Source organism: Crocodylus porosus, unplaced genomic scaffold (assembly GCF_001723895.1).
Source record: "Crocodylus porosus isolate Cpor-Errol unplaced genomic scaffold, CroPor_comp1, whole genome shotgun sequence".
Lineage (NCBI taxonomy): Eukaryota > Metazoa > Chordata > Crocodylia > Crocodylidae > Crocodylus > Crocodylus porosus.
Genome location: NW_017728906.1, coordinates 168,749,016 through 168,765,636, shown reverse-complemented (window position 1 = coordinate 168,765,636; position 16,621 = coordinate 168,749,016). Strand labels below are relative to the sequence as shown.

Here is a 16,621-nt window from a genome sequence, read left to right as displayed (position 1 = left end):
TGAATCTGGCCACAAACACAAAACTCAGAAATTAAATAGAAGAATATTAGTTTTTCCAGCTCTTTGACAATCTCACAGGCCCTTGGACAAACATGATATGAGTTTGACTCAGGAGATGAGAACCCAGCAGCAAAGTAGGGCAAAATGACAGTTCTTAAAAAATGGTGGATATTAAACATCTTCTGATTTCAAAAGGTGCAAAACAAATTACAGGAAGCAAAACCCAAGTCAATGTTGTTTACGTGACACAAATATTAATAGTTATACATTTTCTGTGCCACGGAGATATTTTCATAAGCATATTTTACTTTAGATAGTTTTATTTATACCTAGCTTTAAAAATATCTTAATTCATTTTTAAATATCACACTTATCAATTAGAGTTATTTAAAGATAGCCACTGTAATAGGAGTGACCTTGAAAAAGAAAGTTCTAGTTATCTGTTTTTAAACAAATGTGAGATTTCCAAATGAGGAATAACAGCAAACATATCTGTTATATCCCCCTTCCCCATCTTTCCCCTTACTCCCCTCTCAAGGATTCTTGGTATGCTAAAAAAATGTACAGGGCATCAGCTTCAAAGTCAGCAGTTGGTGTGTATTTGAAAAATGTGGTCTGACATGATGAACTTTTGGATCAAATCCAGGCATTCAGCTTTCTCCTTTGCGAATGTTGAGACAATCTGTCCAGTGTTTATTTACTACAGTCACTGATGGTCCTGTTTAATAATGTTTCTTACTTCTCCCTTCAAAGATGAGAAGGAAATGCAGTCTTCTCTCTGTGTGAAAGTTCAGAAATGTAGTTGGAATTAATAATTTTTCCAAGATATTAACCATTAGTAATACTGAAATATACTATCAGTATGGTCATTTTTTTGTTTGGTATGCACATCTATTAAACATTTTGAAAAATTAATTCTAATCCAGTTTATAGTATTGCCTTGAACCAAACATAGAATGAATAGGTAGTGCAAAACCTTTTGCGCATGTTTATAGCCATGCAAGTGTTTTTTATTTTTATACACAATCATACAGCCATATAATCCAGGCATTTTGTTTGAGATAAGTTTGAGTTCATTTTCTGTTCTTGTTCTCAACCCAGATCTTTAGGATGTGCCATATTACCCAAAATGGCAACTGTCCCTAAATTGGAGTTTAATTAGGTTGGTTTTATTAACTAAAATCCCTATTGGTTAACACTGATTTTGCTTGTCTTAAACAAAAAATTTGCATAGAGTTCTTGACCTTAACATCCTGGGAGCTGATAGTAATTATTATGTCCATCAAAAGCACATGCAATTGTAAAGTCCTGAATTCTGGTTTGAAATGATTAATTTGCTACAAAAATCCCACTAAGTTAAGTAGTTATTCAAGTAAATCATAGTTCGTGGAAGAAAATCTGTGAAAATAAATATGAATTAAATGACAAATGAAGTCTCTTTGCTTTTTGTCCACTACCTAGTTGCTTGGCAAAAAATGGCTGAAAAATTTATGGGTTTTTTGTTTATTGGCAGACCTTTTAGTGCTACAGCTGGGATTCATATGTTTAGTATTACCATAGATATTGCTCTTCAAGCATTCTGGATTAACAAAAAGCTTATTCACTGTTCAGAAACACATCTCTGCGTACAAAGAGACTGCAAAGAGTTACTGATTAATCAAGGGAGGACATTTATTTAGTTTTACTTTGAGTAATCTGTACAGGACATACTCTAAAATTCTTCTCTAACATTGACTATTTCCCGAGTACGCTGAAACTACGAATTTTGAAAATTAAATACAGTATTTTTGTCTGGGTCTTTTTAGTTTATTTTTATAATGTGATATTATATATCATTTCATAAATATCACTACAGGATGACGTCTCCATTTTTTGGACTTATTGGCCAGTTTGGAAAAGGACTTAATCATGTGTTTAACCATAAGTATATACTTAAATCCTGTCAATTTAAGTTTAAGTGTAGGTTTAAAATTAAACACATGCTTCAGTCCTTTGATGAATTGAGGGTAGTAAATGTGTAGGATTGAGGTGTGAATGAGATTATGAAGATTTGCTCCTGAATTATGTTGAATATATGGTACTACAAAAGCTGGTATCTCACCTCTTGCTGTAAATATGATACTTATCCATTTTTAGTTATTCTCTCTTGGAGAAGAAATAAGTATTATTATAATAGAAGTATAATGAACTGTTCACTACAGCTGTTTGAAAAATACTTTTCATCTTCAAAGTGCCATATAGATGATAGTCATGAGCAAGAACAGAAATTTGATTATTCATGTAAAAATATACACACTTTTGAATGGTTAATGGAGGTTTTCTTTTTCTTTCTTACCCCAAGATTATTTGTGGAAAAAACCTATCACTTTATTTCTGTAATTGCTAAGAACTCTGAGATCTCTATGAACTAGGTACTGTAGATTCACTTCAGATGAATGGAGGTTTTGAATAATCTTGATTTGTAAGATTAATAAAATGTTTATACTTAAACTTTATATGTAAATTTAAGTTATGGTTAGTAAAGTAATTGGGAGTGTACCGATGCAGTCAGGCACAGGAGTAAAAATAGCTCAAGATCTGAAGTTCTCATTCTTTCTTGAATCTTGAAAAGTACTCAAAACTTTGTCACATTCAACCTGAAGGCCCAAATTCTCAACCATCTGGTCAAGGGGTTGAAATAAATGACCCTTAAGGTCCCTTCCAAGCCATAGAGTTCTGCAAGAGAGCAGAGCCATAGAACCTACCATCTAAAACAAACACTAGACAGGCCATGTGTCATAATTATAGCTAATATTTCAGTAAATGGAAAAAGTTTCAATACACAGTACCAACAAACATGCAAAATTCATGGCCTGTCACCCCAGCAGCTTCTCTGAAGGTGTGAGTTTTGAGAGAGAGATATGTGTGTGTGTGTGTGTATGTACACACACACATACACACACACTTTTTTATACTAGATACAAAAGTGCAAAGATTCCCATTGTTAGTTTGCTCCCTGCATCTCTGATATGTGTAGGAACTCACTGGCAAATAATGATTCTAATGGAGTTTGATTGCCTGTGAACTTAATTCTCAACAAGTGGAAAGAGTTTCTCTTTAGACCTAATAGTCAGTAGGGTGTGCAAAGCGGCAACGTTTCATTTTGACTTCCATTTCACTGTTTTAAAGAGACAGTGTTTCATTTCACTGTTTCGTTTTGTCGAAAGTGTTTCATTGTTTTGATGCCTTTTGCTGTTTTGCCCATAGGCAATAATGGGGAATCATGAAAATGCTTTTTAACTTTGTCATTTCTTGCCTGATTCAGATGGAAATTGTAGAGATGGTAGCCCCTTCTGAGGGCATGAAGCCTTCCAAGTTTCAAGGAGATAGGTGCAGGGGCTTCTGGAGAACTGCACCTCAAACTTCTGACAAGCAAAACTCGTATTACTTGCTGGCAGCGGCAACCTACTGTCACCCCGCATGGAAATCTGGGTGCCTGTGACCCCTGGGAGGGCTGCGGTGCTGTGCCAGACTCTTCCCAGGGAGCCTGGGCCCCCAGATCTGTGCGTGGAATGACATCAGGCTGCCGCTGCCAGCTGGGACCAGCGCTGTGCATAGCCTGTACCGAGCACCGGGAAGCCTGGTGGTGCTGCAGGCCCCAGCCAGCAGCAGGAGCCTGCTGTCATCCCACGTGCAGATCCAGGGGCCCACACTGCAGCAAGCCCAACTTCGAAACTCAAAATGTTTTGAAACTTTCAAAACATTTTGAGTGCCCTTGTTTCATTTTGAAGCTGTTTCAGAGACTTTTGTTTCATTTTGATTTAGCTGTTTCAAGCTCAAAATGCATCAAAACAGCTTCGAAATGAAACACCCATCAAAATTTTGCACAGCCCAGTAGTCTCTGTTGCAATTGATAGGTGTCACATTTGTGCTGGGAGAAATGTCTTTCTTCACAAAAACAAGTGTACAGGCATTAAAGGTTCTTAACATAGAAGAAAACAAGCTGTGCCACAAAAAAAAATAATAGCATTTCCAACCAAGAATTTCTCCAGAGAGAAAATTTTCTACCACTAACTCTAACACCTCTGTATTTCCGTTGGGGTCTCTCCCCACACTCACCAAGACCCACTCATCAGTTGGTTGGCAAGAGTAGGGAGGGAGGGGAACATTCCTCCATGACTCAAAATCTCCTGGGACAGTTTGAGCCCTGCAACCTCTGCTCCCACACCCTTTACACAGAACCAGGGTGACAGTGATAGGCAAGTCCAGGGCAGCAGCCAAGGCTGTGAACTCAGCCCCAATTCATCTGCAGGGGTGAGGGGTTGCCACATCCCATACCACATCACCACTGCCAGAGGCTGTGGGCCATGTTTGAAAACCCTGGTTGCAGCTCTGGGACTAGTTAGGGTCTCAGCACAGCAGCTGGGTTTGCCTGCAAGAATGGGAAGAGAGTGGACAGCATGCCCGCGCCCCGGCAGCTCCATGCTGAACACAGCACTGGTTGGCTGTATGGGACTGGTCACAGTCCCTATCCAGGTGGTCAGAAGCTACTTCTCCCCTGACCCACACCATGGCATCAGATAAAGACAGCTTGCTAGCCATGAAGGCAAGAGAGGAAAGGAATAACTCCCTATCACCCTTTGTCTAGAGAGCTCCCTTCTAGGGTGACTTGGTTGTTCTCCAGTCAGAGGACTGGAATGCCTGCACATTTTCCTCTCTATGTTTTCCAGTGCTGTAAGTTTTCCATAAATTTGAAGAACTGGTATTGAATGCTTGTCCCTAGCCTATATTTTGGTGATAAAGTTCCTGGCTCAGTCTTCACTGACAATTAAGATGTTTTCTAGGGCTGTGCAAAGCTTCAGTAGCTGATTTGATTTGGAGGAGATTCAGCCTGATTCAGGAACCGAATCTCCAAATCTGAATCAAATTGGGAGACCAAGTAAAAGCTCTGAATTGATTCGGAAAAGCTTCAGAAAAAGATATGCCCAATTCAGAGATTCGGCCGTAAACTAAACAGACAGCTGACAGCCGCTTCTAGCTGGTAGGTCTGTTGGGTTTGGGGGAGCGGGGAAGAAAGGGGTTGTGGGGGGGAGATCAGAGCCGGGGTGGGGGTCATGTTACTCAGGGAGGAGGGTGGGGCGCGAGAGACAGGCACAACAGCACTGGGAGCGGGGGCTCTGCCCTGCTGCCGCTTGCCCAGCCAAGGCAGGAGGGAGGGCAGGATACAGGTGCAGCTTGCTCTGGGCAGAAGGGGGCAAAGTCATGGCCCCTGCTCCAGCACTGCTGCGCCCACATCTCACACCCCTGGCTGTGCCTGCCTACCCCCAGCTGATCTGAACCACCGAATCTCTCCAAATTAGCGCCAAATCTTCCTTAGCTGATTCAGCCAAATCAATTCAGGACAGTGATTCAAATCTCCAAATCAAATCACTGTCCTCCAAATCGGCCAAATCTGAATCGAATACTTCCCTATGCACACAGACCTAATGTTTTCTGTGTTTGTAGTCACAGTTCGTTCCACATCTGTTTAGCACATTGTACTCTATGTACACTATACTATTTAATACCACGTGGTTTATACTAAGGTATTTGAGAATAAACTGTCTTAAAAGTATGTATATATTGCAAGATAGAATGTTCTTTTTTCTCTTTGCCAAGACCATTTCTAGTTATATTGCAGAATTTTCCATTTACCTGAATTAATATCCCTAGAATAGTGACAATGTCTTAACCATGCATTTAAATATGTTTTAGGTACCGCTAAAGTGAACCTTGTGAAGATCCCATCAACTGCTTCCAGTCCTCGGGACACTGCTCTAGCAGCTGTTATATGTAGTGCACTGGCTACAGTCCTCTTAGCTCTTCTTATCCTTTGTATTATCTACTGTAAGAGACAATTTATGGAGAAAAAGCCAAGCTGTAAGTTTCCAACTAATAATATTCATCTAGAAACAACAGTATTGTACCAGGCATTACTAATTTGTGCATAACCTTACTCCAAGGCAATCTCTTTGCACAGTCGGAACATTGGGCATTAAAATGTGAATGTAAACCTGCTTAAGCTAATACAAGAGACACAATGATAGAATTGTTACTTTAAAGTAATATTTTTATCATAATAATTTTATTAAGATAAAGACAAATCAGTTTTTTGTACTTAGCAGTTGTGTCAACAGTTCTTCAACATAACTTTCAGGTATCTTAAAATTAAATTAATATTTTCTTGCCCTTCATTTAAATTAAAATAAGAACATTGTGTTTTCTTTACATCTTAAAAGTTATTCTTAATTAAAATCCCCTAATGACATAAGATGAGTCTTGGATGTCTAAAGAGGGAAATGCTAAGTAGGAAAAGGAAGATGATATTGCCTCTGTATATGGAATGGGTAAGACTACTGGACTTGAAAAATTGAAGAGGGTTCATAGAAGAGCTATAAGAATTGTTCAGGACTGGGGAAATGTCCCAAATGAAATTTTAAAGAGTTTAGTTCATCTAGCTTACCAAGGTAAGAGAGGTGACTTGGTCTTGATTATTATGTACATAGATTAAATGAATGCTACTGGTGGTAGAGGGCTATTTAATTTAATTAACAAAGATAAAGAAGTACGTTCCATCAGCTGAAGCCAGGAAAAGTTACATTAGAAATATGTCACAGGGTTTGGTTTTGGGTTTTTTTTAATACTGAGATTAGACTAACTATTAGATCAGTTGTATTCTCAAGAGATTCTATTCAAAATACAGTTTCTTTGGCTTGATGCAAGAATATCATTTGTTATGCAAGAAATCAGGTCACAGGATTGTCATGGTCACTTCCAGCTTTGAAACTTATGAATGTGAAATGAAGCTCTGAGTAGAAAAAGATATTTCTTACTGATACATTTTTCCCCCATTTTATTCAAAGGGTCTATGAGATCACAAGATATTCATTACAATGGTTCTGAACTGTCATGTTTTGACAGACCACGGCTTAATGAATATGATCACAGAACATGTTGCCAATGCCAAAGAGACCCATCACAGACATGTGGTAAGTTAGGTCTTAGGCAATTTTGGGAGAACAAGGGGTCCAAGCAGCATGAACACATGGAATCATAAGCATTTATCTAGCCCTTTAGTTGTTATGCTTGGTTTCTAAGGTAGAACTGGGGTTGTTCTTATGTGGGTTATAAGAATATGGCCATCTCTTTAGAGGGCTACAATTTCCAAGCAGCTGTTTAGACAAGCTTTTCCTTATTATTTGTTTCAGTTGTTTCCTTACTTCAGTAATTTTTGTGTTTAGATACATGTTTGTTTTCTGCTACTCGTTAAAAAAAGGAGTTTTAGTTCATGCTTTGAGATATAAATACATGTGTGTGATTTGTATGCCTCAATTTAAGCATTTTCATAGTGTTTCTAATCACAAACTACATTCAATGCTTGCACATTCCAAGTTATTCAGATGTAGTAAACATATATTGGAAAAGAGACATTATCACCACGTGGTGCACTCTCCAGCTATAAGGGACTGCTGGTTGGGCGGTAGAGGCCAGACTGTCATTGACAGCTGCTGCTTCACAACTGGATCCTAGTCCTTGTCCTGCAGCAGCAGCTATCAGAGACAGACTTGTGGGTGGCTGGAGATTGTATTTGACAGCTTCCATTGCATCCCAGCAGGGAGAGGACTGTTCCTTCATCCGCAGTTTTTCTCATTGCTGCTACTGCTGCCAATGGGGACACCAGCTCTTGCGGACACCCCTGCAGTGGCAGCTGTTCCTTCTGCTTCTGCTGCCACCAAGGAGCCACCAGGTCTTGCTGCCGTTCCTGTGGAAGGAGCAGCAGCTCTGGTCCCCACTATTGTGGCAGCAGAGTCCCAGCAGGGTGCTGTGATAGCCCACCACGCCTAGGAAGGCTGTCAGGGTGCCAGCTACTCTCCCTTCACTGCTTTCCCAGAGGGGGAGGGGGAAGGAAAACAGAGCACTGTGAGTTGCTGGTAGTCCAAGACACTGTATAGCGCTACATGGCTTACAAAATAGTGCTACAGTGACGTTCCATTTCAAACAGGAACGTTTCTGTAGCTCTGGCACCATTTTTGTTACACTTGTGACATTTTTATAGTGCCACAAACAATGTGAACGTTGGTACACCCGCTGTTTATATCAGTACAGGGGCATTTGTAGTACTGCAAACATAATGTGTGTCCACAACTGACCTGCATCAGCACACGATTACTACTCACGATACACCAGCCCACGATACACCAGCACGATACACCTGCCTTGTTACTCTACAAATAATCTTAGCTGTGCCTCACCAGGCATGTGTCATACAAGTGTGATTGGCAAACTGATAATCCCCATGCTTCACTTCTTAACAAAATCCAAGTTTCTACTTGTTTTGGTCTTGCAATATATAATGTGTATGAAAATGATACAATGTTTGCCTACATTTGGGGAGAGAGAACGTTCTGATGTGTCAGCTGCCTGTTCACTTTCAAAGGGTGACAACTCCAGTGCCAGGGATGAAACTTTAATATCAGCAACACTAAGTTCTTCACTGCTCATTAAAACATGTGACAATAGAAAGCAAGCATCAGCTTATAAAGATTAAAAGAGTGTTATGTGATGGTTTTTGTGTTATGTGATGGCTCAACAGGGCACAAATGTTTTCATTTTCCTGAAGGTTTGGGCTTTTTAAAGTAACACTATTTTAAAAGAATAAAAGAACCCATTTTACCATGATAGATCACACCTCCATGAATCCATAGTCTAATATAAAATTTGGAAGAGAATAAACTGCCTTTGAAAGAATAAAAATCTTAAGCTTATGGTATAACATAAACAAGGATGTTTTACTTCTTTTCAAATAAAATTTTTATTTTGCAGGGCCAGTTCATTTGATTCCATCACTGTGCTGTGATGAAGCCTGTAGCATAGAGCACAGCAGTCACAGTTGCACTTTCCACTCACAGACTACACTTCATGAAAGGTAACTTGGTTCCTTAGATTTGTATCAAACACAAACTCTTTTGCATGGTAGTCATATTAATATTCATACAGGATACACCAGTTCTGATTCAGCTGAATAAAGAATTAGAATTGCTGGCAGATCTTTTTACAGAGTCATAAAAAAATGTATATTAAAGTGAAATAAGCACTGCATTTTCACACAGAATAAAAAAAAATTACATCGTTCAAGCCTTGAGATTGGGCACTAGTAAGAGAAAATTATACCTTTCCTCACAGGGCGTCTTCATTTCTACACAGATGAATGTTCCTCCTCTCTCTCAGTCCTAATTGATAGCCCTCCCCTCTTTGCTGCAGAGCTAGCAAGATTTTTGTGATCTCATTCCAGTTACTGGTTTCCTGGAATGGAGTTCTTCCAGGGAACCAGAGTTATAGGAGCCAGCAGCATAGCTTTTAACTTCCATGAGCTCAAGGTTTTATATATAAGTTCACAAACTTTAAATTATTCCCAGAATTGGAGGAGCAAGTCTAGTATTTTTGAGATTCTATGAGATCGTTTTTTGATTTAGGTATAAATGCCTTCTCTTGGAAAATGTGATGTTGATGTGTCCCACAGTTCTAAGCTAGCTATTTACTTCTAATCAATTTTGTCTGGTTGAATATATGCACAGTAGTGGGACATGCATCACAAATTCCATGCTGTATGTAAAAATAAAAAGCTTTTGATGTTATCTGATATTTCCTAACTGTACATTCAATGCTGGATTTTTAATCACAATTATTTTCCATATTAAACTCAAATTGGCTTCTAGCTGTTTTCTTCTTGTGGCCAAATGTAGCTAAAATTTTAGATGTGGCTTTTAAATAGCTGCTGTTTATACAATATAGCTTAGTGGTATAAGCATCAGATGTATTAAAAAAACAAACTAAGCTTTCTGAAAGCATATGTTTCCATGTCGGCAAGGTTGACACGACCCCCTCCATTCTTTTTAGATCAACAGAATGAGTTTCATAAAATTAGTGCAGGGTTTTTGGTTTAGACTTTAAAACTAGAGCTCACATCCACTGTTTGCAGACATGAAAGATCTTATGGTGACTTCCATACAAATTAGGGTTTGTCCCAATTCCCTTTGCCAAAACTTATCTTTCCTTCAGCTGTTGTTCAGTGTTCTGGCTGCTGGTCTCCAGCTGTAAGGATGTTTCAGTGTTATTTTGTGTGTATTCTGGAACCAGGAAAGCATTTTAATATTTTTGGGAGGGGGCTTTATAAATATTAGGGTAAGGATCATTAATTCAGGATATGTTTTGGTTATGCACATCCTTAGTATATACTAGGTATAATAACTTAGTATCCTTAGTATATATTAGGCATATTAGGTATAGGTTCTAAAAATACTACAGGTATTTCTTTAAAATAGTAATACCTTTGAATACATTATTTTCTGTCATTGCTTACTATGCTGTATTATACTAAAGCCCAGCCAGTGTTGTGATCTCAGTAAGGGTATTTATAGTGCACTCTTGCATTTAGATACTATGGTGAAAATGAAGATTGTGATTTGCCTGGAAACTGCTTCCAGTTGCTTTCTGCCTCAGGCAAAATAAAAATAGTCCTCCTAAAAATAAAATTCTTAAAATAGCTGACACTACTCTAATGCAGGGGTGAGCAAAATGGCCAATTTGGCTGGTAGCCGGACTCCATTTCCCAAGAGACCCTGCCCATATGGCTGGGGCCGGTCTCCATGGCGACCCTAGCCACAGAAATCTCAATGCTGGGGTTGCCATGGAAACCAGCCACAGCTGCACTGGCAACACACATGGCAGAGCAGAGCGGGGGACTGCTCCGACGGTGCTAGGAACTTGCAATGGGGGCAACTCGTTCCAGAGCCAGGGCAGAACTGCGATCTGTAGCCTGCACGTTCTGAGGAAGAGCACCTAAGCTAGGAATCACAGCTCTGCCCTGGCTCCTTAAAGCGGTGACCGCATGGTCTGGAACAGGGGCAGAGCCGTGATCCCCTGCCTGCTTGCCCCTGCCCGGAGCATGCAGGCTACAGGTAGCAGCTCTGCCCTGGCTCCAGAGCAAGCTGCCACCATCACACGTTCCCATTGGCTCTGGACCAGCCCCCTGCCCTGCTCTGCCACTCATGCTGCCAGCAGGACTGTGGCAGGTATCCATGGCAACCCCAGCCTCCTTTCCCACACAGCTGCAGCTCCATGGAGACCAGCCCCAGCCATGCACAGGGGCAGCTGGGAAACGGAGTCCAATGCCTGTCCCCACTCTCATGTTATGTATGCTGAATATGAGAGGGAGAAAAAGCATTTTTTTCATGTTAGATACCACTTGCAAGGTTAGCTGCACAGTGAAGTCTAAAGTAGAGGGATACTGGGCATGTCTACCCATGACACTATGTCACCGTAGTAATGCTGTACATACATGGGCAAAACCTGTGATGCCACAGATATGTCGCCATAGCAATATTTGATTGCACATACTATCTCTGGAGTAGCATTTTAATAGAATCTTGTTCTTATTTCAGTACTTACAGTTGACATTTTGGACAAAATTTTGAACCTGTCCCTTTTATTTCATTGCAGGGTTTCAAATTCTGTTGGAGAAATGATTCCTGCCTTTCTTGGTTCTCTTTCACATACTGTCTGTGGAGATCTGTCAGATGTTTGGCCTCTTATGAAAAACCCTACTTCTTGTGATAGTATTTCTTTCTGTGAATCTTATCCAGAACTGACTGGAGGAACTGCAAATTCCTTCCAACCAGAGGCTGAAAACATAGTCAGTATAGATTCAGACAATGAGCAGGATCTAAGTGATGTACTTATTTCAGCTAAATCTGACTCTGAAAAGTGTGCAGAATCTATTGAAGGTTCCAGACATAGCACATGTATGGATGCTTCATTTATGCAGGACTCAGCAGCTGCCAAAAAACAGCCAATGACAGGGCATGAGAGAACTGTTAATGTTTCTATAGACTGATAAAAAGGTAAAATACATTTCTGTAAATAAGAAACAAAATCTGTGGTACACCCATCTGCTCACATTAAGAACCCTGAGAAAGACAAAGAGTACAGATAAAGGTGTCCACCAGCCTCGCTGAAAAAAATAATCAAATAGTAAAAGATGGCAAGGTTCTGTCCATCCTTGGGCTGTGTCTGAGCATTGCTAAGGTGAATATATTCTCAGAAGAAATAGACATTTCAGATTGTCATATTTTAAATCCATTTTGAGTATTTGAAAAGTATAGTTTTCACCATAACAAAGCAGTCATGTGGTTATTTATGCAATTGTAAAGTTCTCTTACTAGAGAGATTTTAACAGAATATATTTCTATTTTATCATTGTATGTTAGATTATCACTTAGTAAAGTTCATCTTTATTTTAAGAAAGTCTAATTATAGACGTTTGCAAATTGTTTTCAGTGTGAAAGGTCATACAGCGTCATAGAGTGTAAACTCCTTTGATCTGTTATTGTTTCTAATAATAGATGTTGTACTAACAAAGATACTGTTTTGTGTTTAGAAAGCCCAGGGCCTGCTGGCACTTTGGGGCAGAGACTGCTTTTTCAGTATGTGACTGTACAGCACAGAACAAGAGAGGGCTTCATTGTTTTCCTGGGGCCTTTTTTACCAAAATGTAAAATAAATGCTGATTTGGCTAAAGGAATTCATATAAGATGAACAATTTTGAATATATTTTGGAATTATGTGTATGCATAATTAAATTTAGACAAGACTGAATTTAAGACAGAAATTCAGTTTCAGGATTTTTTCTCTTTTTTATAGTATGAGAGTGAATTAAGTTAGATGTTTTCAGTGTTTTATATAAAATAAAGGATTTCATATGGTATTTATGAGAGTGTAACTACTCTTTTATCACTTTCTCTAGGAAGCCACAAATATTTCTACTGGCACTAGAACTGCATGCTATCCTCCTCTTTCTTTGCTAATGCTTGTGAATAGAATGTGGCCTGGTCCTCAATGTTTCCTAGTTTCAAAAACAGCTGAAATAAACTGGCAGCATTTTAGACCTTTCAGGCAGTTGCATCTGAGCCATAACAGCTGTAAGCTGAAACTTCAAGGAGCAATTGGAGAGAAGACTGAAGGTGGATTCATGATACTTTGCAGCTCTTCTAAACAACAATCTTCTGTTCTTCATGGGTGTTTGAAAAACTTAATGGATTGAGCTTGCAGCTATGTATAAATACTATAAGAAATAGAATTACATTAGCGTTTTTAGACTGATCTGTTAAACAGAGCTACAGATGTCAGATGGTGTGGGACAAAAGTTTGCCAGTTATTCTGCTTGCAAATTTAAGCTTGCATTAGTTTTTTTCCTGGCTGGCTGTAATCTTAACTCACATTTCTATTTATGTAAGGGTTAAAAAATAAACAATTCCATTTATGTAAGGATCATGCATTAGCAAATGGAAGCTTGTACTGTATTACACATTAGCTAAAAAGCTGCTTTAATGAATCAAGGAATTTGCATGCCCCAATAATATGTATTTTAAAGTCCCTTAAAAATCACCATTTTCTTACGCCAGAACATTAGCCTTAATTTAGATGTAGCTTTGGTGTAGACAGCACATTGGACTTGTAGCTATATTATATGACTCTAAATGTTGAAATAATAACACTGAAATAATGAACTCTCATGTCAATATCAAATTACAGCAGATACAGCATGAAGCATTCACACAGCTGAAAGTCACTGAAAGGTTGCCAACAGGGGACAGTTTTTAGGGGTTAGTCTACAGTACATCATAGGGTGTGTATACACATCTAAGTTAATTTAAAATAAGGTGACTTAACTAAGTTGACTTGACTAAGCTGACTTAAACCACATCAGGCATACACACATACAGTTCCTTGACATAATGGTAGCAATCTTGTGAACCCCGCCCTGCAGTAGCCCTTGGCTAAGTTAAATCAACTTTGCATACACACACATTTAAGTCAACTTTAAGTCAACTTAATTAATGCCACTCAAGATAATACACCTTGGAGGTATATTACCTTGTGCCACATTTAAGAGAACTGTGCTCCACATATACGTGTATGCTGTGACAGTTAAATCAACTTAAAAAAGTTAAGTTACTTAACTGTCAGAAATCTAGTACCTGTGTATGTACCCATGGTGACCTAATCCTTTTATTCTACACAGACTTTTTTTTCATCAATGCCAATACCTCCTGTAAGTGTCTCCTTAAATTTTCTACCTTCCTCACTACACACAAAAGTGAGTTAACAGCAGTTGTTTAAAAATACCATTCACCTGAACCACAAAATTACATGGATGCCCAAACTGAGTAAGCTTATTATCTTATGGCCGCAACTCTGACACTTTTCTCTATAATTTCTTATCTATTACTTACATTGCATCTTATAGTGGCATTTATTCTATAAAAATCTTCTATCAGAGGTACTATTTTTTCCTACTGGGGGGAGTCCCAATGAACTCCATTAAGTGTTACATTAGGCAGGATATAGCTCTGAAATTGTGAATTCTTAAAAAGCATTCAGTATGCTCTTAGCAAAATACAAGTTATCAGCAAAATGATGCAAATACATGGTACATTTTCTTCCTGTAAATGAATTGTACAACAGTTTGCACAAGTAACATAATATTCTCTTTCCTTAAAGGAAAGATGCTTTTGCTTGTGACATATCGGCAGAATTTTGGGCCTGTAAAAGAATAATTAAATGCAGTACTGAAAGCAAAGATGACAAGATGCTTTGCCAAAAAACAGTGGAACTTGTTCAAGTAACTGCTACTCATCATGAATAACACTTGCATGATATGGCCCAAGGTCAGTGAAGAAATTTCCTCTGAATATTAAATGCTACTATTGACTCCTTGACTTATTATTGTACTAAATAGCCATGCTTGTGTTCAGTTGTTAAATACTTTGAAAGACATATGCAGTTCAGGCAAAATTAATTTTCACATCCTTTTTACGTTAGATAAACATGTCAAAATATTATTTTCCAACATTTTTTACTTGAAGAAATGTTTGGTGTTTTTGTATATGCTTTATAAATAGAAAAAATCCAATATGCATTTCAGTATATTGCAAAATATTGCTAGAGTACGTATGGAGATTAAAATTTTAACTGTCAGGAATACCATGAAATGGTATGATCAAAAACTTTTTGCCAGTATCTGTCACCAGTAAGTATGTTTCCCATTGGAATTTTCACTTTGATCATTTTTGTCCAGCAACTACTATATTTACTCATACACCGTATGCACACACCTTTTGCCCAAAAAGCAGTCCTCCGAAATTGGGGTGCATGCTTTAAGTGGAGAAGCTGATCTTCTTTGCTGAACTAGAAACATGGACAGGGGCGTGTCTACATGAGATGCTACTGTGCAGCCATTAATTCGCATTTTTTAGTACTTGTATTAGCAAGTACTAAATAAGTGCACAGTAACTGGAGTAACTGTACAGTATCACCAGCGAACATCTTTCAAGTCACACTATGGTGCAGTAGCGTATTAGCACAGTCCGTGCTGTAACACGCTACTGCGCAGTATTATTTGACTACTGCACAGTCAGCATCTTGTGTACTCATGTCCAGGCTGTGCTGCAAAATAGTTACTGCTCCTTTCTGGGACAGCAAGCAAGCAGAGGCAGTATCCTATGTTAACCCTTTCACAGCTGCTAATGAATTATCAGTAGCTTTTTTTATATTCTGCCTTGCCACAATAAGGTGTGTGTTTTATTTGGGGACACGTGGTATGCAAGAAACTATGGTGTATATATAAAATTCCTGTAAATGAGTGAGAACAAATTTTAAAAAGAATTCAAGATGCAGAATAGCGATTTTTACAAGTATTTGTATATTATGTATATATTTTTTTAACATAGTTTTTCTTAATTTAAGCAGATTGAATGTGTTTATATTGCTTGTGCCAAGCAATGTTGTACATGGCAATACAAAACAAATACCACCAGTGCCATTTGACATACTTTTTAAATCTGTAAATTACAACCATGTAAATTGTTTTGTATTACTTTTTTTATTTGTGAATAAACTGTTACATGAATTGTTCTTCATTAATTGGTCTCAAATTCTTAATATTACCAATACTCTGTATAAAGATGGGTGACATTGGGACAACATTTTTTAAGCAGAATTCCCCATTGATTTGGGTTAGATGTGCTATATTCAAACAATGTGGTGATCTGGCTCCACATTGTCAAAGTTGGAATTACTGTGCCTTCAAACTGTGAGAGGTTAAAGAGACAGTAATTTAACATCATCCCTGAAGTTATAGTGCCTCAGATCTGGTTTTTAGCTAACGTGGAGAAAAAATTATTTAGTGAGACGTCAAACACAAATGCTTTAGGGCGCTTGTACATGTGATGAAATTGGCCTTTTAAGCAGTTTAATTGCCCTTTTGTACCATTTTAATGGAGTCACCATATACACTTGCAGTGATGTATTACGTTTTAATTTTGTCCTGCTGTGCGTGTGCAGTGGTGTATTTTGTTTTAAATGACTTGGTTACATAGCAAAATAAAACTCATCAGATGTGTTTTAGTTTGCTATGTAACAAATTGCAGCGATTATATATCTAGAGAAGGCGTCAGGGATGGTGCACAGGGTGCTGGAAGCCCAGGCATATATGGGGAAGCTTGACTTGGAGGGCTTCCAGCACCCCATGCACCATCCTTGCCAC

The 16,621-nt window shown here is 38.5% G+C and overlaps 1 protein-coding gene across 1 annotated transcript in view; it reads left to right on the top strand.

Moving 5' to 3' along the window:
* The window catches only part of TNFRSF19 (TNF receptor superfamily member 19), a 93,802-nt gene extending 77,812 nt beyond the window's left edge, over positions 1-15,990 (top strand). Inside the window, exons 7-10 of the mRNA XM_019530176.1 lie at positions 5,734-5,898; positions 6,882-7,007; positions 8,842-8,944; positions 11,518-15,990. Coding sequence (XP_019385721.1) covers positions 5,734-5,898; positions 6,882-7,007; positions 8,842-8,944; positions 11,518-11,911 — 788 coding nt within the window. The 3' untranslated portion in view covers positions 11,912-15,990. The remainder of the gene's footprint in view (positions 1-5,733; positions 5,899-6,881; positions 7,008-8,841; positions 8,945-11,517) is intronic.
* The last annotated feature ends 631 nt before the right edge of the window (positions 15,991-16,621 follow it).